General features: G+C 37.4%; 1 protein-coding gene across 1 annotated transcript in view; it reads left to right on the top strand.

Moving 5' to 3' along the window:
- The window catches only part of LOC128948881 (inositol polyphosphate 4-phosphatase type II-like), a 128,684-nt gene that overhangs the window by 21,318 nt on the left and 82,124 nt on the right, over positions 1-25,242 (top strand). The window contains exons 3-6 of the mRNA XM_054293642.1: positions 10,281-10,331; positions 13,449-13,528; positions 18,726-18,837; positions 20,449-20,521. Coding sequence (XP_054149617.1) covers positions 10,281-10,331; positions 13,449-13,528; positions 18,726-18,837; positions 20,449-20,521 — 316 coding nt within the window. The remainder of the gene's footprint in view (positions 1-10,280; positions 10,332-13,448; positions 13,529-18,725; positions 18,838-20,448; positions 20,522-25,242) is intronic.

The following is a 25,242-nucleotide window of genomic DNA, read 5'->3' as shown; positions in this document are numbered from 1 at the left end:
CATAAAATAAAAAAGAGTAACCAACTTAACTTTTGTTTCATATGCCAGTGGTAAAACGTCATAATGACTTACATGAAAAGGAAACTTCTGCAGCAAACTTTATTATCAAATTCTTGGTAGTGAAGAATGGAAAAGAGTAGAAGTTTGGCCTACCAGCAAAGAGAAGTTTCTGATCATGGGAGTCCAGGAATCCTGGAAGGATGCTTATGACATGTGATCCATCCTGGTGCTGTCCAGGTTGAGGTGTTAAATACCAGCTTTCCTCAGCAGGGCTTTGTAGATCACTGTGTTCAGCTCACTGTTAGGCAGGAAAAGCAATTCTCTCTTCCAGGAGAGAAATATCTCAGGAGAAAATACGCCTGGGTTGGCACATGGCTTTTGAAGAAAAGAAGGGTCTGGGTGCTGAGTGCTGTGCAGTCTGACTTCCCTCTGACAGAGGCTGAAAATGTCATTCTTTGTCCTGTTGTGAGTCATGGTGAGGAATTAAGGGAAGTGCTGCCTCAGGAAGGACGTGTTTCACTGTGGCAGCATGGAAGGAATTGCTGTGTGCTAAGGACAAAGATGCTAGGTAGAAAATAAATTAACAGTTGAATTAAATTGGGGTAGGGGAAACAAAAACTACCATGACAGAAACGAGAGGACAGGTGGAGCAGAGAATTGATGTCCTGGCTCCAGCATCTTAGGTCCTCCATTCTGCAGGACAAAGGCATTTAGTTTTACATAGACATGGATGGCTTTTATGAGATGAATATTGACCAGAAAACAGCTTCCATAAATGTCTAGCTTTTGAGCTTGCTATTTCACACAATCAACCTTCCTGCAGAGGTCTGCAAGTCTGTCACTCTTGTGTTTGCAAAACGTTCTTCATGGGCTTCATTCAAGGGCTCTTGGTTTATTCTTACATGCACAAGGGAAAAGGGAAGTATTGTTAACTCAGACCCTCAGACCAACCTTGAGAATTCTTGGCGTTTTTGAGGACCTTCACATGCCCTGAAACTGTCCCTCTCAAGGTATTTGCAATTGTGGATTGCTCAAAGGTTTGTGGTAGAGAGTGGTACATAAATCACTGCCTTTCTGTGCCATGAGATTTGTGTGGAAGGAGGAGAATTTTAAGCTGCAGTCTTTAAATCACACCTGTCATGCACACTTTGTTAATCCTAACATAATCTTGAGCTGAAGCCTCACATGAAATTTAGATCAGTGCTGGGCCTTCCTTTTAAAAGAATGCTCAGCTATTATTTTTAAATGTGTGCTTTCAAGTCCAAGCATGTTTTAGTTTTTGCAGGGAATGATTACTGAAGATCATTAATGTGGGTTTTATTCCACTCTGATCTTTTCAAAACCAAAAGATAGACTTCAATAAAGAGCATTTTATTAATGGCTCTCTGATGAGGTCTGTGCTGATAGCTTTGGAGTTAAGGTTCTTGCAGCAGTATTAAATTAGGTATTATTTCAAGATCTTTAGTGCTTAAAGCTGAGCAGAGTGACTTAATGAAATCACAGACTGCAACAAAAAGAAATTATTCTCGTTTAGGCCATGTCTATTGAAGGTGCATAAATAAACAATTGGTATACTTTGGTTTAACTGCCCATTTTCGTTCTTGTACATCTGAATAAAGATGGTTTTTAATGGTGCTAATATTTATGTGCAAATAGAGGAAATTGTAGCGAATTCTAGGAGATGTGTATGGAAATACTTATTGTGATTTTGCTGGTGTTTGGTTCTTTTTAAAGTTAAATTATTAGCTTCTTAGATTTTAAAAATATTTTTTTGATTTGCTAGCCAAAATATTGAAAAGCATTTTGAGCCTTTTTATTCTTTCCTTTGTGAAATAAGCTAGAAGTGACAAAATTAATTTTGGCCAACTTTATGGAAGTTTTAAAGATGGAGAGAAGACTCAGGATTAATTTCAAAATAATTCTGATGATACTGGTACTGTACAAAATAATGACTAAGTTGGGGCATATATGTGAGAATGGGATTTTTCTGTCTTCAGAAAGATGTGATAAACTTTTATATGGGGTGTTTCAAATGATGTGTGTGAAACAGACACTGTCTGTCTCCCTTTAAGGTTAGACTCTCTACTCATCTCCAGTGTTCATTGACCTCATTACATCCTCATGTTTTGTTTGTCATTTTTCAGTGTGGCTGTTGCTGTTGTGGATGAGGACTTGGACTCTTTATTTGTGGTATGACAAATAAAAGTCATAAATCTGTGTGTAGGAGGTGTTTTGGGTTGTGTTTTTGGGGTTGTATTTTTGGGGTTTGATTCTGAATTAACTTGGACAATTCAGCTGCTGGATATGGCTTTTTTAACATTGGAAATTGAATGGGTTTTATTAGAAAACTGGGCACGTGACCCTTGGCATTCATGCTAGCTTAGTTAATATCTTGAAATGTTTCCTGGAATTAATTAGATAAAAATGAATGCATTTTTATCTAATGGAGTTTTGTCTTGCTTTTGATTTTTGTCAGAAGGACCCATCTGTAAGATGGTTGAGTTGGAGGACTCCTTTTGGAGGGCTTTTCCAACACTGATGATTCTATGATTCCACCATAATAGTAATATTGGATGCAATGTGGGTCTGCAATAATTTACGGAGAATTTATAGCATGAGTTGTGCGATGTTCTGTGAATACAACATTATTTCACATATAAGCTCTTCCTTGTTGCATATATCTTTTTCCCTTTTAGTTGAGTTGTGGAAGGGGAAGCCTTTAAACATTAATTTTCCAGAACTACCATTATCCTGCCAGCACATGGGATGCTGTGCTATTGGGGATGCTATATCACCAGCTGTCCTCAGGCTGAGGAGGTTACCATATTTTCACATGTAAAGTTACTGTTCATATCATCCATCATGTGTTAAAATGGTTTTCTTTTACAAATAATGACTCCCTTTGTCAGGGAAGGAGGTTCTGCTCCATGTGGAAGGAGTGAAGCTGCTCTGTACTTGGCTGAATTATGATACCTACAACTTGTGGCCTGTGGCCTTATGATACATGAGGCCACCAACACATTTTTGGAAGCACAGACTATGTGGTTTATTAAACTGATAGAATCTCTCACTGTTTTTCAGAAGTCCCTCCTCAAGATGTTGCATTATCTGTAGTGACCCATTTCAAGTTATGTATATTTAGATTTGTCTACGGCAAAATGTATCTGTTCCTTTCACTTTATTTAGAGAGAAATCAACTCTGTCATCTAATTTAGATTACATAAAATCCTTGCTGTGGAAATGTGCACGTGCTTTTTTCAACCCCTATTCTTGCGGTATGATGGAGAAAACACAGAAATTTTCAGAAGCACGAGCTTTCTTTAGTTCCTGAAGGAACCTTGGGCCAAGAAAAAAGTGCCTGTTTCCATCTTACATCAGCTTGTCTGATAACAGATCCTATCTTTCCCAGAAAACAATGTCATGCTGAATTTCCAAATAAGAAGATGCAATATAAAAAGGAAGAAAGAATCTGTAAGTAATTTCTAGAAATAGAAGTGTGGTGGTCAAATTTCAGACCTAAGCAGCTTTGCCAACAATATTGTTCCTAATAGATCCTTTTATTTGCAGAAAAAGCATCACTGAAACAGTTCCCCAAAAAAAGGCCACTTTTCAGGTTCTGAAAAAACTCTTATTTTGTTTTTTCTAAGCAGTGAAAATATTGAAATATATTTGGCTCTCTGAGCCTTAGCATCTTTCTGCATTAATTCTGAAAGAGGCAAAATGATTGCTTAAAAACATACACCTAATGTCTTTATTCACACCTTGTGCTTCGTAAGAATCAGAGTTTAATTACTTATCTCAGGCAGCTGTGACTATGAACTTTCCTGAGCCTGCTTATCAGTCTGAAAGTAGGGAGCTCATTTCTTACCTGGTTTTAAGTAACATCTCTGCAAGAGCTTGATCATGCATGCAGAAGAGGATTACCATGTCTTGCAGATTGCAGTTGTGCTTTAAAAAAAGTAGAATTGACGCTGTAGAGGAGGGAAAGGGTTTATCTTTGTGTGGCAGTCAGGCACAATGACGCACACTCTGGTGAGGAAAGCTGCTCTTCCTGTGAAATGGTTTGGAGAGCAAAATCACGTGTGTTTAATGGGGATGTAGCCATGAATACAGTATCACTGATGGGAAAATGAACTTCTCTTCACACAAACCTGTGTCTGGTACAGGAGAGAGAAGGTGCTGTGTGAAAACTGCTTTTTACCTTCGCTTGTAGGCACAAAGTTTCTTTTGGGTTGCTGCATAGTGAAATAGTCCCACAGAGATACTTGTTCCCAGTGATACCTCCTCCTTCCTTTAAAGCAGAAACTAATTTAGATTGTGGGACAGATGACACATTTGTCTGGAAACTTCTTCCAAAGCCAGCAGTGAATTTATTTGATAAATAAATAAATAAAACTCCTTTCAGTTTCTCATCTCAGAAGACAGGGAGCAAAGGGCAGAGCACTAGCAAAAACTATTTAAAGATAGCTGATCAGGAGGTTATGGGTTTTAGTGTTTGTGTACTTAAGAATTTAATTCTTGCTATGCAGGTTTAACTGTTTTAACCCAAGAAAAAATGCTTTCTCAAATGAAAAAAAACAATTGTACATTTTTTCTTTTTAGATAGCTTTAGAAATGTTTATATTTGGGTAGTTGGGAGTGTTTATATTTGGATAGCTGGCAACATTTATTTTCCCAGGATCTTCTGGAGGCTCTTTAGAGAAAATTCCTTGCTCCCCTCGAGCGCGGATTGTTAGAAATGTGGACGGAGCATGTGGGAGCCCTGGACAGAGCAGTAATTCTCATGAATTCTCATGCTGCTTTTCCACAGGCTGGAAGGGACATTCACTATGGAAGTGCAGCTATAATCTTGCTAGAACAGACTTTTGTGAATAAATAGATCCTGTCTATGAAGGCAAAAAAAAACAGAGCTTGTAGGAAGCCCCAAATATTTTCCTACTCCCTCTCATCTGTCTAAAATACACCTTCTGCCACAGTAAATCTGATGAGCAATTTTACCCCTAATTCTGTAAAGGAGAAGTGAAATCCTATCCATTAGGTAATGCTAGCACCAGACCTCAGCCTCAGCTGTTTTTTAAACATTATCACAAACTGTCAGGAGAAGAAAAGAAAAATCCTTCTTGGCAAATATAATTTTCTTTGCTTTTGTGGATGTTTGTGCGAGAGTCCTTCAGCTTCTATGTGTTAGAGAAAAGTTTGGTGTGTGCAGAAATTTCCCTTAGTTCTCCTAAAAAAAAAGCGTTTGCCAGCTGGAACAATGCAAACAGGATGAAATAAAGTAGACTCTCAGTACATGCCTCTGTGCTTTTCTAATAACATGAAGTTTTTTGGGTGAACAAAGACTTAATACATCAGAAACAAATGGTGTGAAGGAAAAAAAAAGGTAAATTAGTTGTTCAAAGTGTGACATAGGACTGGAGCAGATGATGTGATTTGGGGAATGCAGAGCTTATGGTATGACAGTGTACTGGAAAAGATTGGCTTATTATCCTAACAAAATGAAGTACAAGAGGGCATATGATTCCTTTCTCATTGATTCATCAGGAGACCAGTATGAGGAACAGAAAAGAATTACTTATCTAAGACACCATGTTGGCAGAAGAGCAAAGGAGTATAAACTTGCCATGAATAATGATGGGCTGTAGATTAGGAAAGGACTCTGAGCTATCATTGCAATCCTGTGTTTTGAATGACCTTCCAGTCAGAAGAGAGGCAGAGGAAATAGGAAATTAAAATAATTTCAATGTGTAGTTAGAAAGTGTTCACTTTAGAATCTAAAAATTTATGTTAAAAAGTTACCATAAAACATGGAGTGGGGGATAAAATCTTCACTGTTTTTTGGGGGTGATCTTAAAACCACTGTTTGCTTCTATATTTGGTTAGTTTGGTACCTCACATGAAAATAACTCTTTCAAAATATTGAACTCAAGGCCCCCAGCTGGAAATGCACTTAGGTCTTCTTGGCAGAGGGATAATACAAGCTCCTCAAGGGAACTTTGGAGGTTCATGGACTGCTCCAGCAAGTTAAATTCTGAGTTCTTCATTTCAGCTTCTGCCATGAGTCAGAAGACAGGGGTATTTTGTGTGGAGTCTTGAAGGGTCTGGACTTGTTTAAGGCAGCAAGACTTTTTTTCTGTGTTTAATATGTGAATAATCTTTTGTCACTTGAGTAGATGTTGCAATCTGGTAAGGAACTGGAACACTTGGATATACCTCTAAAAAATGAATAAAATCAATCTTGTTTCTTGTAACTGGTTCGTCAGTGGAAATGGCATCATGCTTAATTTATACTAAGATTTCTTACTGCAGCTTCTATGGTAATAGATGCAAATTATGAAACGTGGACTTTAGCATATTCAAAAAAGGCTGTTTATTCGGTAAATCAAAATATAGGATTTCAGTTTATTTTGTCAGATATTCACAGTCAAATTTTAAATTTTGCTGAAGTTTTGAGGCAGAAGATCATGTTCTGGAAATTTTGTTATGCCATTGAGCTCATCTGATCACTCCAGTAATACTTGCTTTAATTCATGTTGTCTGCCATACACTGAAGCGAGGTGGAGCTGACCTGAGTGTTCATCAGACAACTGTAGGAGCTTTTTACCAGCTTGGGCTTGCATCCTCTCAAGTTTCCTATTTCCTTCATCGCACTAGAGTGAGTATTTTTTGGGATATAATTTGTCAGAACATCTGGATTTCTTTGGCTGCCATTAGCTGCTGCCTTGTTTGGACTGTGGAGTCTGTCTCGGGGATTTTTGAATAGTGCCATTGCAGTGACTAGGCTGAGGTGTTTGGATCTGGGAACACAGGTCCCCATTGCCTGCTCCATGTAAATGAAGAGCCAGAAGAGCTTAGGAATGCTCCAGCTGTAGCTTGCTGACAGAAGCCAGAATTTGCTTTTTGTGAATTTTATTTCACAGTGGAAGAAAGCTGGAAAGAGGAGGCACCGCAAGCACTTTGAAGGGTATTTTTACTCTTCAAATTTTGCAGATTGTTCCCAGCATAAAACAGACTTCAACAGGTGCATTCCTGGGAATTATTATGGGGAGGAGGCAAGGCTAACTGGCTGATTGTAACAGCTACAGACTTAAATGTGATTTTCTGCTCTATTTCATTAAAATTATAACTGACCAAATGCTTAGAATATTCAGTACCTATTAAGACTTTAGAAGGCTACTTTGCATCATTGGGCTTTGTTCAAAAAAGCCTGAAAAATGGCAGAAAAAGCCTGTGGCTCATTAGCTTGCTACCAGTGGTCATGGATTGCAAAAATTCAACTGCTTAAAAAAACCCCAGTGGGTCTGTGCCAGTCAGCACTCATCACTGTGGGGCACTGGGATGCCTGAGTGTCCCTGTCACAGTTATACACGTTTTTCTTTGTCACTTTTTATCTGTGGCATAACCTTACGTGACAAAGCTTTCTCTGCAGAAAAAATGCTGTTTCAAATTGGTTAAAAAAATTGAATCCAGTCTCACGCTGTGTGCTGTGTTAAGAAGGTAAATAAACTCTTCCTTCCTTCCATTTTTTTCGTTGCATATACTAAAAACATATTAAAATTATTTAGATTTATGTTAAACTCAGTCTTTGCTTGGGGGATCTCGTGATTCTTCTCTCGTGCCATATCAGTTGCTATACAGCAAGTGATAGGGGCATACATATTTTCCCTACTATCTGTAGTAGGAAATATATATATATATATATATATACACACACAGGCACATATATATATATATATATATATATATATATATATATATATATATATAAATATTTTGTAAGTTTAAACTAATTAATATATAATAAAAATCATGCAGTTATTATGCAATGTTGCAGTAATTTGATAAATCTTATATTCCCTTTATTAGTTTTCATCTTTAATGAAGTTTTAACATTTATTAGTTTCGCTGCCTATCAGGTTTTCCATTGGAACTGTAGAATCCCGCAATACCACGTGCATGTCCATTTTGAAAAGATTTTCTCTTTTGTTTTATATGGACTGTAGGAAAAACTGATTGGTTTTGTGGCAGAACCCCATAACAGTTTTGGCATTTTAGGCTCACCCAGCACAAACACACAAAGCTGCAATTTGTTTGACTGGGAAATTCCAGGGAGTCGTAACTCCTGGACTCTGATGTGTTTGGCATTGAAAACTAACTCTACTCTTGTGCATCTTTCACTTGCACGAACCTTCATCACACTGCCCTTTTCCCAGTGGGTTCACAGGCCTCCACTGTGGTGTAAAAAGGTAACTGTGTTGTTCTACACACAAAATTACAGGAATGGATAGATGCCAAAACCTTTGCTGCATTTAGTCCAGGTCACAAGCTGTGTTTCTTGTGTGCCTTTGTGATCTCTTTGTGTCACAAAGGTAAAGCAGTAGTGGTGCTATTCCCTGCAGGCATGGGCTTACCCCGGTTGTGAATGACCTCCCCACTCAGAGGTTTGCATTTTGCACAGGAAAACCTAGAGAGAGTAATGGGAAAACTGAAATTCTAACAGAGTAGTGGAGGTTTGGGAATAAAATCTGACTTTCTGTTTGCTTTTAGATTTTATAGTTGTTCTGGATGGGGCCAGAGGGGAAAAGTTGATTTATGACGTGGTTTTAAAAAGTGTGGCAGTTTGTTTAATCAAGAAATGCGCTGGGAGGATATTTGACCTGTCAAATCCTCTGTATTTATCTCCCATTTTTTCTCTTCCATTTTGTGGACTGGGACTAAAACTGACTCGTTTCTTATGTTTTATAAGTTTTTATGAGCTGACCTGATGTTTATAATGAGGCCTGTGTGAACACCCCATAATGATACCCCAGTAATTGCAGCATTCAGAGAGTTTGTTCGGGAACTCAACCAACAGACAGCCTGATAGTGTTCAGCCTGTACCACCCATGTATGTATTTACATACACATATGTGGCTTCTCTTTTGATAAATGTCAAATAGTAAAACTGCTTCCGAAATTGCAGATATTTGCACACACTTGGATCAAGGCACTAGATTTAATTTCAAACAAAATATACTTTGGGAAGAAGAGAGGTACGGTCTAATGTACAGTCTAATTTAAAGGGGTTAAAACCCAATGAAAACAAATAAACATAGCTGAACCAAAAAGTATTGCAAAATGCAGCAGAAGTTTTTTCTGTATTTTAAGTCCATTTGAAATTCAGGAATATGCTTTTATTATATGGAAGACTCTAGGTTAGTCAGGTGTTGACATCCCTTTCTGCTCCTGTGTTGGGTCAGAAAAGCTGAAATATGTTCTCCTGAATTGATATTTTATCCAGCAAAAGAAGGAATTAATATTCTTTGATTCTAAATTAATGTTGAATTTCCTTGATTTCAGTATGTGTAAAAGAAACATTAGCTTTCTCTTGCTGTGAAATACAACGTAGTCTCATATAAAAACACATACACTGTTAAAAATATGAACTGCTGTTGGGTTACAAATACGTAAGTAAATTATGAAAAGGAGTGTTAATTCTTACATTATTAGTTTATTTCTCTTGAATAAATAGCCATAATAATAATTAGAAAATATAAATACCTCAGTTGTTGGGCCAGATGTCACTTCTTTGAGGCTGGCACATAGAGCAGCTTTTTAGCATCTTAAAATGACACAGCATTTTTGGTTTGGTGTTGATACTCCATCTTTCTTTTAAGAAACAGATTGCTCTAAGTTATTTCCTCAGCTTCAAAAGGGAAAGATGGGTATCACCAACAAGAAAATGCCAGTAATTTCATTTTCATTCAGGGCGTGAAGCATTTAAAGGTTAATTTTAGATAAAAATATCATGATTGAACATTTTATACTAGCTTTCTGTAGATTTCCAAATGCTTTGGAGTTGCTAATGTATTAGTGTGGAAAATCGAAATGTAAAATTGCATCCATATGAGGACTCCCACAGATTTCTAAAGTATGCTGTCCCTTAATAAATTAATTATAGCATTTTTTTTACTATCTCCAGGCTTTTGTGGAAAAATCAAAGTTCTCACTGTAGGAAATCAAGGGATAAGAGCTGGCTGAGAAAAGCTGTGGTTCTGCTTTGTCAAGTCTTTGTGGTAGCCTTTATATCGGTGCTTTATAACAACATGTATTTAGAATAACAAACAGACAAATTATCTTTACATTAAAGGAGTGTTTCTTTTTGTGCACTAAGTTGCAGCTAGAATAGAAGAATTGAGGGTCACTTTTGAGGGCATGGGAAAAAAAATGAGTCTTTTGCAGAGAGATTTACAGAAGGAGTTTGATTATTTCTTGCCTTTTTTTCCCCTCCCTTCTCTCAGGTCCACACCAGTGTCCTACCTGACCACAAGGAACCAAGAGCAGATGTTGGGGTAAGAAATCATTTTCAGTAATTGATTTTTTTTTTTTCCATCTCATTGGAAGGCACTAACACTCAGTGCTCAACAGGAGCTGAAAAGCTTTTTTAATAGCGAAAGTTTTTGGTGGAATGAATAAAATAATCAAGGCAGGAGTGGCAGTCTCATGGATTGATGTCATCCCATTCACATCTTTTTGAAAACCTCTTTCAACTGAAGCTATCCTGAGACCAGCATAACCCTGTAAAGTCCTTGCTAATATCAAGCAAGCAGTCTGGATGGGAAGTCATTTTCTGAGAGGGCTAAAACCTCATGGATAATATGGGCCCCTGGTGGGAGTGGGAAAGGTTGGTCCTGCTCGAGCTGAGTAGAAGAACAAAGCTCACCTGGTGCAGGTGTCAGATCTGTCTGCAAATATGGAAAATGCCTGGAGGCTTCAATTTTTTAGCCTAAGGGTTTGACTTTTCTGCCTTACAAGGGCTTCCTTGGCATGGTTTTCAAGACTTCAGCTAGTGTTTGAAAAACCTGTAGCTTGGCAGCAAGTTCAATCTTAGTGAAATAATCAGTGTGTTTTAGCTTTCCATATAGCTATTATAGAGACTTTTCTCTTTGGCTAGTTGAGATTATTCATCAAACTACTCAAGGCGAGTGTCTTTAGATTTGTGTCTGGAACACTAGCAAAATTCCGAAGGAGCATTACTCTGCGATTAGGATTACAGCACAAATTTTGTTCTAAAGCCTACTTTTCAAGCCTTTCCAAGTCATGTGGGCAAAGTTAAATTGGTTTGTAGACTGCCAGTTCAGGCCCCAGGGTGGACTATTGGTATCTGAATCAGTATAGAAAAAGTATTCTCCAGTTTGATATTAGACCCCTTGAACATTAGCATAACTCTCTTAATTTGGGTCATGGGATCATTTGAAATTTTATTTGATTTTGCACATAGCTCTGTGCTGTCAAGCAAAGAATTTCTTTTTTTCTAAATAAGCATATGAATATGAAACAGAGAACTAAGTAGAACATTTTAAGCCGATAAAATCATTCACCTTTAATTTCATGACACAGAAGAAGTAGATCTGATGCTCAGACATGTTTAGTGGGTACAATGACCAAAGCTCTTTGGCTTTATGAGAGAGCAGTGTAGTTGTCTCTTGGCCCTGGTCACTTGAGGATTCTGACTTAGGATTCTTAAATATATTTATGGTTCTATTTTGCTGCAGAAAGAAGCCCCAGGTGACCAAACCTTATATCAGTTTCATTCCAAATAGCCCTCTTCCCCTTTCCAAGCGGTCAGGTTTCAAATACAAACACTCAAATGTCATGAAATGCCAGAATAAAGGCTGCTGTGGAGAGACAGTGCTGTGGAATGCGTTCTTGCAGCATGGAGAAGGATATGCTCTTGGAAGAAGATGAATAATCTGGGCTAAGTGTGTGTGACCACAGAGTTTTAGTGTGGAAACACTCTCACACTGACTCATCCAAAGGAAGACAGAACCACCTGTGTGTTCACTCCAGCAAGGCTGTGCATCACCATGTGTTGCACCTGGATGTCTTTTTTTGTAGAAGTGCCTTTAATTTTGGCATTGAAAACTAACTGTGCTCTTTGCTTGTGTGGCTGTGTTATTTTTCTTCCTTTCTTCCTGTTCATCGCTTCCCAAATTCAATGTTTTTCCAGCCTGCCCTAGACACTCGTGTCCTTGTTCCATTGCTGCTTACATGCTGCTTAGGAAATCTAAGGCTGTGCCATTTATGGGAACAAGCCTTACCTCATGACTCAGTTTATTGAACTGCAGACATGCAGTTTGCAGTTTACTAACTGCACTGTGGGTGCTTGCCCAATTTCAGAGTTGGTGTTTGAACTGTACGTTGTGTATGGAAGAAAACTTATCTTAGTGTAAAGCTTTATTGTTTGCATTCAAGCACACAACATCCTGCTGGCTTTCCTGAAAGAAAGCAGGCTGAAGGTTTGTTTGTTTTTTTACCAGAGAAGTAACTCTTCTCAGCAGTGACAAATTCTTTTCTGTTTTCCTTGAAGAGAACATTGCTCTCTGTAGGCAGCCTCTGTTGACTCAGAGCAACTTGATTCTTCTTTCATTTGTATAGCCAAGAATGTATATAATTTAGCCTGGAATTCTAATTTGCCATTCCAACAGTAAACTTAGTGTTATGTAAGAAAAACCAAACTTTGTGCCCTTCTTATTTTTTTTTGCTAAAAATTAAACATAATGTCATGATCTTCTTACAATTTATTTAGAGCAAGTGATGTTGTGTTGTACATTTGAAAGATAAATTGGTAGAAGATGGCTGTTAGTTTCTTGCCCATTGTTCCCAAGGCAAGAATACTACTGCTGGCCAAATTGACAAAATGGGATCTCAGCAGGATATGAGCAGAGGTTAAAAAATAGCCCAAGTGCAAGAGAAGATTTAACCCTTTTTCCTCTTTGTACTTTGTTATGCGTGAAGAGTGATTTTTATAGAAGAAAAAGATACAGTGGTGTAGCCTAATTTAACTTTAGGCATTCTAGTTACATTACCACATTTCTCTGCAATTTTAATGCAGTAAATAAGTTCACCTTACAATGGAAATAGAGGAAAACACTACTTAAAACATTGCCAAGAACTAGAGAAATAAAACATTTCTATTAATAAACTTGTGCTGAACTCAATTTAAGAATGCCTTCCTAGCACATACATTCATATTTTGAATACGTGGATGGTAGTGCCAATGGCTTGAGGAAAAACCATAACAAGAACAACTTTGGTATAACACTGAAAACTTAGCACTTCTTGTAATCCAGAAATTAGAAAAATAGGAAGGAACAGATGCAAAATGCAAATACTGGTACTGAATGAAAATCTTCCTGTGGCTGTACATCTTACAACCTGTTATTTTGTCAGGTTGTTAGACTGTTCTTAATGGAAATGAGAAAGGTTCCTGCCCATAAAACCAAAGTTTTTAACAGTTTACTGATAATCATGCTGCACAAAAAAAATTCTAGAGGATTAAGTATCAAACTGTTATATTGAAATGCAATATTTTTCTTTGTAGCAAAGAAAGATTTTCAAGTGTGTGAGCAAAAGAAATAACAAAAATGAATGAATATGTTATCTTTTCTTTCTGCTTTGATTTGTAGCGAAGCTTCCTGGGCTGTGCAACTTTTAGAGTGGGTGATCTGGTAAAGTCAAAGGAGCAGCAGTTGACCCTCACCCTCAGGTAAGTGTTGTAAATCAGGGTTTTTCTAAGTACTAACCTTTGGCATTTCTCATCCAAAGAATGGCAGCAGAGATAGGGAAGGGTCTGCAGCACGAGTCGAACAAGGAATGGCTGAGGGAGCTGGCATGTTCATCCTGCAGAAAAGGAGGCTCAGCCAGACCCTGTCACCCTCCACAGTTAACTGAAAGGCCATGTTGAGAAATGCAGGTTGGTCTCTTCTCCCAAGAGGTAGCAAGTGAGCTTCCCATGTGCCAGATTAGAAAAGCTCATTTTATACCATGATAACCTATGGAAGAATTGTAGAGAACTTGGCATAGGGAATATTCATTCAAAGTTTCCTTTAGAAAGGAGCATAAAATTGTCAGTTTTGTTTGGTGTGTGTGGTTTAAAGAATTAGCAGTGTACAGGTTTTTTTAGGCACGTTTAAAGAAGGTGGTCCTAATTATTGAAGGTGTCTCCCACATGAAAATGCTTGTGGTCTCCTGAACTCGTTGTATGCAGCTACACTGAGACTGCAGGGGGTGTGATACAGAACTCTAATCAGTGACAGGGTACAGACCTAGGTTGATGAACTCCAGCTTAGTGATCGTAAGAATCTGTTCTTACAGGAATTCAAGTTGTCTTCAGCTCTTTGGGATAAATTTGGTTTCCCTAACTGACATATTGAAAATTTGATCTGGAAGATTGTCTCCAACAGGTGGCACAGTAATTGACAGAACGGAAAGCTTCGGTTTCAGAGTAAATATTTTGTATCTCAGCCATCCAATTTGTAAGCAAAAAGTTAAGATGGAAAACTCATAAGAAATAGATGAAAAAATTGGTTTTCATTAATATTTTTAGTCTTGGTTGCCCTCTTTGTTCAGCTAACACTAAAATACAAATGTACCAATGAAATTTAATTTGCAGACACATTAAATGGTAGGGTTTAGTCAGTTGGATATTTTTTAAGAAAAACATCCTAACCTTTCAAAAGTGGGTTTGTTTTCTGGTTATGACTATTGGGCAGCAGAATGTCAGTAGAAATGATCCACATTTCTTTGATGGCAATTTAACCAGAGCAGTCTACTTATTTAAGCTTGCTTTCCTCTAATTACCCTGCAATATTAGTACCTCTCAGGAGGATAGAGGATATATCAAGGGACTTGTCAGAGCAACAAATTCTATTTAATTCTTGTTGATATTCTTTGGATAGGAGTTTATCAGGGCATGCCTGTGATTGAGATACTCCTTTGTTAGATTTAAAGTAGAGATTTAAGGACCCAGAAATAGCTCTGTGGTGTGCCCTGTAAAGATTGGTGTAATTATAGAATCTGCTTAATTTTTAACTGAGTTTTCTTTTTCTTTTCCTTTTTTTTAGTTATGTTTTTCCTTTATCTTTCTGAGGTACAATGGAACAATATAAAAGTGTTTTCAAAGGAGCATTCTTGTGTTTTTCTGTTATTTTGTGGAGAGCTGGCTTGTGTCTACAAATTCTTACTGCTGACACACAGTGCTCTACTTCCCTTTTTTTCTACCATTGTGCCCTAATAGTGATTAGGGACACAAGTTACAAAACCTCTGCAAAAGAAGTTTTTATTTTGATTGTCCTTTCTTCTCCATAAAGGTGTCCTAAACTGGTGGCTGAGTGTTTCTGGTAGATCTATGCAGTAATCATCAAAACACAAAAAGATTGATTTGCAGAATTACTTCAGTGTACACAACAGGTGTTGGGAGAGGAATTTAGTTATTAGAGATTTGGGATTGCAGTTTTCAATATGGAATTTATAAGAAGAGAGAGGTTTTCTATAGACTTGCATGTTTCATTTTGCAGTGATAACGCAATGTCACTTGCTTCCAGCTTTCTCATACAGTTGTGATGATGAAAGGCAAAAAATGGGCTGTTGAATGCAACAGAAGTATTTTTCAGTAGGAGAATGTTTCTTAATATTGAGTGTATGATACAGTGTGTCTGATGAAAAAAATAAAATCACACTTTTTTTTTTCCTTTCTAAATAAGAGCTAGGTATACTGGTTGCTAATTTAGCAATAAAAGCTGATTTTTTTTTTTTTTTTTTTTTTTAGAAGATTGGAGGCAAATGCCTGCTGTTCTCAGTCCATCTTGTTCACTTACTTTTCCATCACTAGCTTGTTACCTTTTTTCTCCCTGGATGCCTTGGTCAGCATTTTATGGCCAGAAGGAGTAAGGTGGGCACAGATTCCTGCTGCTCGTGGTGTTACTGGCTATCTCCTTCCCTCACATTTGGGGGAACTAATACTGACCTGGGGATCCTTAAGGACCTGGGATAGTAGAGAAATCTGTTTCAAATGCAGGTGCTCTGCTGACAGGTATCAGATGAGTGCTGATCCTTGTCCCAGGGTGCCAAAAAATATCAGCAATTTTCCATCTCCATAAGCCAGGTGGGTTTTGTCCCGTGTATGGGCTTCTTATGTTGATGCTGAGTTTATTCTCTTGGCCAGATTCCCCATCCCAACTCGCCCTAAGCAGGTTGTCAAGGTGCAGTCCTTTGTTTTGTGGGGATGTGTCTCCTCACTCATGACTGAAAGCAATTTGGTGCAGGGACCGTCTTCACTGCACCGTGTGAGTGCAGAGTGCCCTTCTCAGCTTTATTAAACTACAGCAAATAAGCTGATCTCATTCTAATGCATTGTGAAGTATCCTAAAACCAATTGATTCCTTATCTGGTGCTGTGTTGAACAGTGTGTCTGTGTGAGACTTTTTACATCTCTACAAGCAAAGGACATGAGGTGTATACATAATGTGTGTGTGTGCTCAATACTGTTAGTGCAAAGTAAAATTATGCAGGGTTTTATCCTACTAAGGTATGATCACTAAGCTTTTTTTTTTTTTCCCACTCCGTCACTTCTGTTTCTCTTTTTAAATTTTCTTTCAAATGAAATTTTAATCTCATGGTATTGCTGGAAAGTTTGAAATGCGTGTTTTCAAGTAGCTGAAGACTCTCAAGCACTGCTGGTGTTTTAAAATCAGTCTGACAGTTTTACCCTGGGCATTTACAGAGCTCTTTGTTGATTTGTATGCCTGTAGCATTCAAAAGAAACTTTGGGTTTGGATTTGTTGATTTTGTTGTTGTTGCCTTTTTCGTTAAAATGTGTCTTCGTATTTCTGTGTGGGAAGATAAGAACTGGAGAAAGGAGTGCAACTACAGTGCAACAAGTCCCACTGTTTAGTTTTATTGTGTTGCATTACCTTCTCTTACAGGTAACACCTGTAACAGATTGTAGTATTAAATATGTATTAGACCAGAACAGGAGTGATTTTGAGAAGAAAATAATAATAAAAAAATATATAAAAGTGGAATTATATCAATCACTGTTTTTAAACCCATACAAAATACATATTGCTCCTTGTGCAGGCAAACAGTGCAATGCTCGTTATCATACTGAGGCCAAGCTTTTAATAATAGCACCAAGGGAAATATTTAGGATTCTAAAGAACAGGAGACAAGGATGAGAAAGTGTAGTTAGCATTTCCATTTTACTGGAGCAACAGGCCCTGTTGGTTTGGATCAGTTCATTTGCTTGGCACTTTGATCGGAACACCTTAAGCTCCTGAAAAATTGTCAGTCTCATAACCACACACTTTGGCTTCTAAAGATATGTGATTTGCTGACATCTGCTGTATTCCCTTTCTGCTGGGGATGCTGCAGTGCATTTGTTGACAGAGCCTAGTTTGGGTGCTGGTTTGACACAAGAAGGAGCAGTCAAGCCACACGGCTGTAGCAACTCCAGAGAAAGTTCTTCATTCAGAAGGCCCTTTCAATATTATTATGTATTTCTGCTCATAATTTGGACACTGAACCCTTACTGCTTTTCTTCTGGATACTTCTTAAATTAATACAGGCTTCTTCAATTGCAAAAATATCTGGAACTGGTTCATTTTTAATAGTCTCTTTATTGTCAGTAATTAATTTGGCTTAGAGCAGATGAAGTTTTACACATGTAAAATATGAAGAATTATGTTTATTTTGCAAGGTTTTATAGAAGACCAGATTTGTGTAGTTGCAAGATGAGTGTATTCTACTGAGTGCATAGTAAAGCCTAATGGTTTTCAAGGAAGATAATTATTTAATTTGAAAGCTTGGGGGTAACTATTTTTTGAGACTTTACTGTACGAGCTGAACTTGTTTAATGGGTCCCTTCCAACTCAGCATATTCAATAATTCTGTGGTTTAATGATTTTATGACATTGAAGTTTTCTATGTATTCTTTTTTCTTGATTCATCACTCTTCATTTCCACTGCTCAGAAAAGACACAGTATTGCCCCACACGTATTTGTTTTGATTCTCCTTCCTCGCTGTGTTTTTGTAATTGTGCTGAACTTATTCTCGTCATTTCCTTTTTGCCTATTTTTGCTTGGTGCCTTTTGTTACCCTTTCCTCATTATTATGAAACTATCAGTTACTCTTCTTTCCTTCCTTTAAAAAAAAAAAATCTAGCTGTTCAGAAGAAGTCAGGGAGATAAACTTGGTGCTGTGCTGCCAGTGAAAGCTGAAAAAGCATTTGGTATCTTTCAGGAGTTTAAATCCTTGTTTCTTCCTAAAGGAAGTCAGCAATGCTCTTCCCTCGGTGATGTACATCTAAATTATTTGTTTTTGATTAATTGAAAGTAAACTATTTATGGGGATGATAATGAAGGAATTCACCTGTAACTATACTACCATTCCCATATGGTTCAAGAAATGGGATGGATTCTGAATAATTTCTCTGTGGAGGGATTACAAAGGGAAACGTGATATTCAGATTAGCTTCACTGTTTTGGTTTTGCAGGGATTCTGTTAATACACTCTGTCCTTTCTTTGCAGATTGTTAGGAAACAAAGCCATGTACTCTGCATTGGGATTGCAGATCCTAAGTGGAATATTGGTGCAGTGTTACAGCCCTTTATCCAATGGTCCACAAAGAGGATAAGGTCTAGAATGAGAACCTGGCAGTGTTCATGGATTCATGCACCATTCATAGCACTTACCTGTCCTCAGTGTTGTGATGAGAGCTTTCATTGTCCTGAAGAAGTTGCCTCATTGTTGTTAACATTTGGTTTGTGATGGTAAATAGCCAGCTCAGTAGCGGTGGCTGCACTTTACAGAATGGAGAGGGCACTAAATATTTACTGATGTTATTCTAATTGAAAGGATTTGATGCTGCAAGTGACCCGGTGTCATGGGTTGGTTTTTTTCCCAGGACATCTGATGGTGGAAAGACAGTTGGTACCATTGAAGTCAATCTTATGAAGATGGGAGAGCTGGATGAGGGGGAAACAGACCACATCACAGCAGATGCTCAGGATCAAAAGGTAGAAACTCAGTTTATTGCACAAAGTTAATTAGAATGATCTGTTGTACCAGATGTCTAAAATACTAATTACCAAATTGGGTTAAGAACTTAAAACAAAATTTGTGGCGCAAGTGCTGTGTAAACTTATCTCCCTCATCCAAAAAAACCAAATTCATGAAGATGTACAGAGTAATATCCTAACCTGAGTTTCCTAGGCCCTCTCCTTCTTGAAGAAAAAAATAGCTTATTTTTATCTCAACTGAATATATTTGATCACTTCTGATAAAAACTGTCCAGAGAGATGCCATAAATACAGCTTCTTTTTTCCTTGGACAGCTGGTCTGGTTTCTGCCCTTGAAGTCCTGTTTATGTTGATTTTTATGTGCAATCTGTGCCCACAATACTGAAAAGCTGGAAGAATGACAGACAGGCAAAGCAAAGAAGAGGTAAATTCCCTTGCAAAGGGGCAGGTTCATCTGCATTAAATGGGAGCACACAATTTTTGCAGCCAGAATACAACAGTTCACTGCTTAACACTGTGGTGTATCCTGTTCTTCCTGAATAAAAGGAAATATTGCTACAGGGAATGCAGGATTTTTTTGTTTGGAAGTTACATATAAAACTATTTTTTGAGCAGAGGACATTATTTTCAGTATCTTTTCTGCATAGCAAAATCAGTCTGAGGGTAAATTTCACACTTTTTTTTCACTGCTTATCTCAGAGAACTTCAATGCCTTAGATGAGTGTGACCAGTTCCAAAAAAGCAACAAATGCTGTGAAATCTTCCTGACTTTGACCCGTAAAACTTGCACAATATAGGCAACATGAGCTGTTTTTTTCAGCCTTCTCTTTTATTTGGCTTTTCTTCCACTGCAGAATGTGGAATGAGACTCCTTGCAGTTATTGGAGATGTAGTTACTGAGCTCTGTTGGGCCTGGGGGACACAGAAGGCTTTAATAGCAGCTTTCTAGGGGTTTCTAATACTTGTAAAGAGAGACCAGACTCATGACCAATGTATGGTCTTTAAAGGAGTCCTTGGTTTGTACAAATCAGTGGCAACACAGTCTTGGATTATATGTTGATAGTGAGGATGCAATTGTGAGAATGGTGAGTCATTGAATTAATAAAAAATAAATAAGTTTTGAACTGGTGAATCACAAAATCTGAGCACATTTTAAGGACTTTTTTGTGCTTCCTGCTTTTCCCTTGTTTAAAAATTAATGAAGGGTTTTCTTGCACTGTGCATGTGAAAACTGCTTTGTCTAAAGAAACCTCTTCGAAAGTATGGAACTTGTCAAAAATGGTTTTAAACTAAAGTGCCTTATTTTTATAGTAAAACGTATTAAGCTAAACTATTACTATCTCTCAACATTTCTGCCATAATACTGGTAGGAAACATTTCTGTTTTGTTATGGAACAGCTGATCATATTTTTTTCATTTTCTTGGCTATAATTCTGATTGTGTTTCAGTATCTTGGAACAGAAATATAAAGAAAAATGTAAATTCTAAGTAAGACTTTGGAAGTTTGTATTATTATCACTCATGGTTTTCAGCCTACCTTTTATAAACTGCCATGGATTTATCTCAGACCCCCTGAATGTGTCACATCTGTATTGTATTTTTTTGCAGTGTGCATTGGTTCGTGAGTGTACAGCCACTGAGGGCATAAGTGGGAAGGACAACCTGCCTTCCTTAAATGCAGGTAAGAATTCCAATATCTGTAAGAGACAGCTCTTGCAACTCCACCTCTGGTCCTGTAGAAATCACACAGATTCGTGGCAGAGCTCATCAATGTCTCTTCAAATGCTGCACAGATGTTCAAGTTCAATATTTTAGTGTTTTATACATGTTTGGCATTGTCATTTCACGGAGAAGTTTGAATAAGTGTGTGTCAATTGCGCTTTCTGAAGCAGTGCTGAAATCTCCATCTCCTGCATCTTTACTGTTCAGTGATTTTCAGTGACTAAAAATCACTGTCAGTGACTTCCATGGGCATGGAATTACCATCATTAGTTTCTGTTGTGTCATTGCACGGCATTCTGTAAAATAATTCTGCATTATTTGTAAGTGAATACCCAGGACAATCAATCTCTCTCATTCATAACTGGTGAAGTGGCAGTTTCAGATTGATCTGGAAACTGTCTGTCCTAGAATGAAGGGAGCTGTTGGCAAGGCATTCTCAATTCTAGGCCAGCTTGGGCTTGAGTGCATGGTGTTAAACTAGATCTGTTTTTCTTTCATTATCTGAGGAGTATTACATGCTGATGTGCTGTGCCATAAAACCTTTATTAGCCCGAGTTTATGAATCTCCATTACTCGGCAATAACAATGTCACAAATAAGTTATATGGGTCATCTAAAACCACAGCACTGTCAAGAATTCTGTGTTTGCTACATACCGTTGAGGAGGAATGTTACCAAACTTTTACAACTTTTTAAAATCTTTCTTGAAACTTTTTAATCTGATTTCTCTGATAGGGCAGACTTTCTGAATCTGCTTTGCAGTCTGAAGGAAGCCCTAAAAACTGCCAAAAATTAAGTTCTTCCATATGTGTGTGAATATTGCATTTTTTTTCTGTGAGTTGTTGAGATTAGATCAGAATCAGAAAAAATATGTTCTAGAGAAATACCATTTATTTTCATCAATTCAAAGTGAGAAAGATGTTAATTGAGAATTTCTGAATGTGCCGGAGCTACATCCGGCTCCAGAAATTCCTGAACTGGAAATAGCTGGAGGCATGGAGGGTATCCTGTGTCTCCAGGTGTGTATTTATGGCTTTTCTTGGGCACAAGATACAGAGGCCAGGTGAAGGATTTCATCTAGCCCAGTGCAGTTCTTTGGTTGTGATTCTGTATGTCATCCAGATTAGTGAGACTTGAAGAAATGACATTTCTGCCAGAGAACGATGCTGATTCACAACAGATTGTTTTCTGTTTGTTGCCTCCCTTGTATAGGTCTGATTGGGGTTTTTTGTTGACTTCTTTTGTATAGGAAAATGCTGTAGGTTGTGAATATGTTTTGTTGGAACTTCCAAGGTAGATGTCAGTTTTAGGAATATTGAAGTCTCGATCAATTTGTCAAGAATATTTCCATGTGATTCTACAGTGTATCTAGGCAGCGTTTTCACATTTGTTATTGTCATATACAAACACAATATAAAACCAAAGCCCACCCAACACTACTCGGGTTTATAAAGTTATAAAGTCAAACACACCTTGAAGAGCTTTTTTTTTTTTTTTTTTTTGTCATTTTTTGGGTTGTCAGGCTTTTTTTAAAGAATTGAGGGGAAAGAGGTGCATATGCAAGAAATGACAGCATGCAGGCTATTGGGAAGAGTTTGCACTCACAGGAAGTTTTTCTCAGATAAATAATTAGTCTTCAGTCTGTTTCCTGTATTTGTGACTTTCTCTTCTCGTGCAGCATCACCTCCACTTTCCTGCTGACATGCTGTGCTCATACAGAACTGCCCCCAGAACAGTATGTTTTCCATATACATTCATATTTAGTTCACGTGTATGCTGCTGTAAAGCTTTCTGGTATTTTCTTGTTGTTTATCAGGCCTTCAAAATGATGAAACTGAAAAAAAAAGCTGCCTCTGTGAATCCTTAAGCTTGTAGGCATAGAAGCATGCTGGCATTCTTGTGAAATTTAAATCCTAGGATAGGGAACTCTCAGCCCTCCAGTGAGTTATGAGATGCTTGTTGAGCGAGTGGGAATAAGCAGTGTGTTTCAGAGCCTTATCACTATTGCTTCTATACCTCCAGAGACTGAATTTACGTCTCAAAATTCAGTTACTTATTTATAATGCTGGAGAGTTTGCCAGTTGTTTACATGTAAACAAATTGCATTCTAAATTAAAAAAGAAAGATAAGAAAAGTAATTGAAATTAAGCAAAATTAGGAAAGCTTTAATTATTATTCCTGAGGTAATACACATCATATTCCTATGCTACAAAGAAAGATATAAATAGGAACACTGTTAGCAAATTAATATATGGCAAAGATATGCTTTGATCTGTGTTCAATAGGGAATGAAAATAAAACCAGAGTATTCAATCTTTTATTATTTTTATTGTACTTTCAGGGGAAGCAATGTGAAGGATATTGCATGGAATAAAAAGCACAGAGGTTCTTCATATTAAAAATGACAATGTCCAAAAATATTCATGGGTAAATATATGGCATTGGCTTTCAGGCTTGATGCTGTGGAGAAAAGCTTTTAAAACAGAGTTTTCTCTTTTTTAACCACTGCAGTTCATGTGGATTTTGGGTTTTCTTCAATGCCTCTCATGATCACTGTCTGAGTACAGCAAGGATTATCTTTATGAAACTTCCACTCATTTTAATCACTACTTTTTATGAAAACCAATTCTAGTCTCACCCTTCTTATTGTACATGCCCTCTAGAATTTGGTTCTAGACAACTTGTTACAGGTAGAAATTAATTATTGTTGCAGTTGGAGGGGAAGATACTTCTGAGATTTTTATGGAGTTGCATGCCTTCAGTAGTTCTGTTTATAAGGAAAAAACATCAAGTACTTATGCAGCTTTTATTGGCCTTAAATCTTAAGCTTTAGCAATACTGCATATTGGGATTATTTGGGAAAAATGCCCAGGCTTTTTTTGACTTTGTAAATGAAATTTTCTTCTTAAACCCATGGATTTGACCATTTAAAAAACTTACAACACACTTGAGATTATCCCCATCTGAAAATTCAGACCTGAATCAAAGACCTGAAGATGAAGCCAGTACCTGGAGAGGAGTTTAATAATTCTAGCCACAATAAAAGTCACAACTTTGAATCCATATTTTTAGTGTTCTTTGTCCCTTGGTGCAGTTGTGATGGGTTTTCTGGGCTTTGTTTTACTTTGTGATGGTGGCAACATTGGGGAGATGGGAGGAAAGAGATTTTTCAGATACATATTTGCATTAGGTTCTCACAGATTAATGTGCATTTTTCAGTGTAGTCGATTCTGAGTGTGAATTTAAGGGCTGCTCTTGGAAAAAATCCCTTGATAAACTCCTTAGGAAGTAGATATAAAAAGGTAAAATAAAGAATCTTTTGTGTCAGGGGCATCATCATTTAAAATGTCCAGGTAATATGCTGATCGGGGGGCACAACAGAAAAAACAGTACCAACTCAAAATTATCATCTGGTTTGGCAGTTTTCTGTTTAAGGCCAGACTTGAATTAGCCCTTGAATTAGCCCTTAGTTTCCTGAGGTTTGAACATTGAGATATTTTGGGTATTGATAGTAAAGAAAAATTGCTCTTTTTAATATGTCAGAGAAATTAAGCATCTCTTTCGCTTATTTCACAATACTGAGTGAAAATTTAGTTTTTGAAAGTAAAATCACTAAGAACTAAAGGCAAAATTACTCTAAAAAGGCTCATAAAATGACAATAAAATGGCAAGAAGTGCTTATAATGTACTGTAATTAAGAAATAGTTGGCTTCTGATTGTAAAGGCGTAAATTATAACATCTGTATTGTCTCACCCTTCCCAAGAGATTGAAAATAGAATAAAAGTTTTTTAAGACTCGGTTGCTCCATCTCTGGATCAGAAAAGGGCATAATCCAACAACAGTTTTTCATCCAAGATTGCTGATGAAAGACATCTCAGTGGAGTGATGGGAATATAGAGCAGTGCGACCACTTAAACATTGCTCCTTTCTTCGGGTTGCAAGCAGTGGGTTTATTATCAGTGTATTTAAATCTCTGGTCTTCTTTTAGGCCTTTCCTAAAGGATATTTGTTAAAAATCCTGATTGCTTAGATAGACAAGGCAGTTTGGGTACCTTTTATTTTTAATTCTCTATAAATCAGACTACATAAACATTAATGGTGTCTGTGAAATGTCTGTTAGTAGCTGTCACTGTTAGTAGCTGTCACTCATTCCAAGTCAAGTGATGTTCTTATGTCACATTGCAATAGTGATCTGAAAACTGTGTGTGTAACATATCGACAGGGCTGTTATATTTATTTCTATGTAGTGGCAGTGTCTTGACCCCATCAAAGTTCCAGGTAACTCTAATATGTTCAAGTTTCCTTTAATGCAGAAGCACACCTCCAATTTGCATTAATGATTTGTGTGTGCATGTCCAGGGGAAGATGCAGCTGAACCCTGAGTCCTGTGCAATTTATTGGAATTGTGAGTGGTGCTGGCAAGCTGTGGTGGTGGCTGTACTGAGTTCATTGTTCATTTGTGCTCTCTGGTTTTCCTAACTCCAGCTGAAATGCAAGAAAAGAGAGTCTGATTGACATTCTCACTACTTTGAAGACCTAAATTCAAAAGTTAGCTACTCTGCTGGTAAAATGTGATTTATTGATGTACTAGTAATACTTTGCCCTCCACATGCTGGTATAAAAATGAAATAGATATTAAATGTTTTTAGTGGAATTTTAATGATACTAAAATTAATTTTG

This window comes from Melozone crissalis, unplaced genomic scaffold (assembly GCF_028551555.1).
Source record: "Melozone crissalis strain CALT ecotype California unplaced genomic scaffold, PUWL_Pcris_2 ptg000164l_1, whole genome shotgun sequence".
NCBI lineage: Eukaryota > Metazoa > Chordata > Aves > Passeriformes > Passerellidae > Melozone > Melozone crissalis.
The sequence above is the reverse complement of the archived record's forward strand: the minus strand, read 5'-3'. Positions and strand labels throughout refer to the sequence as shown.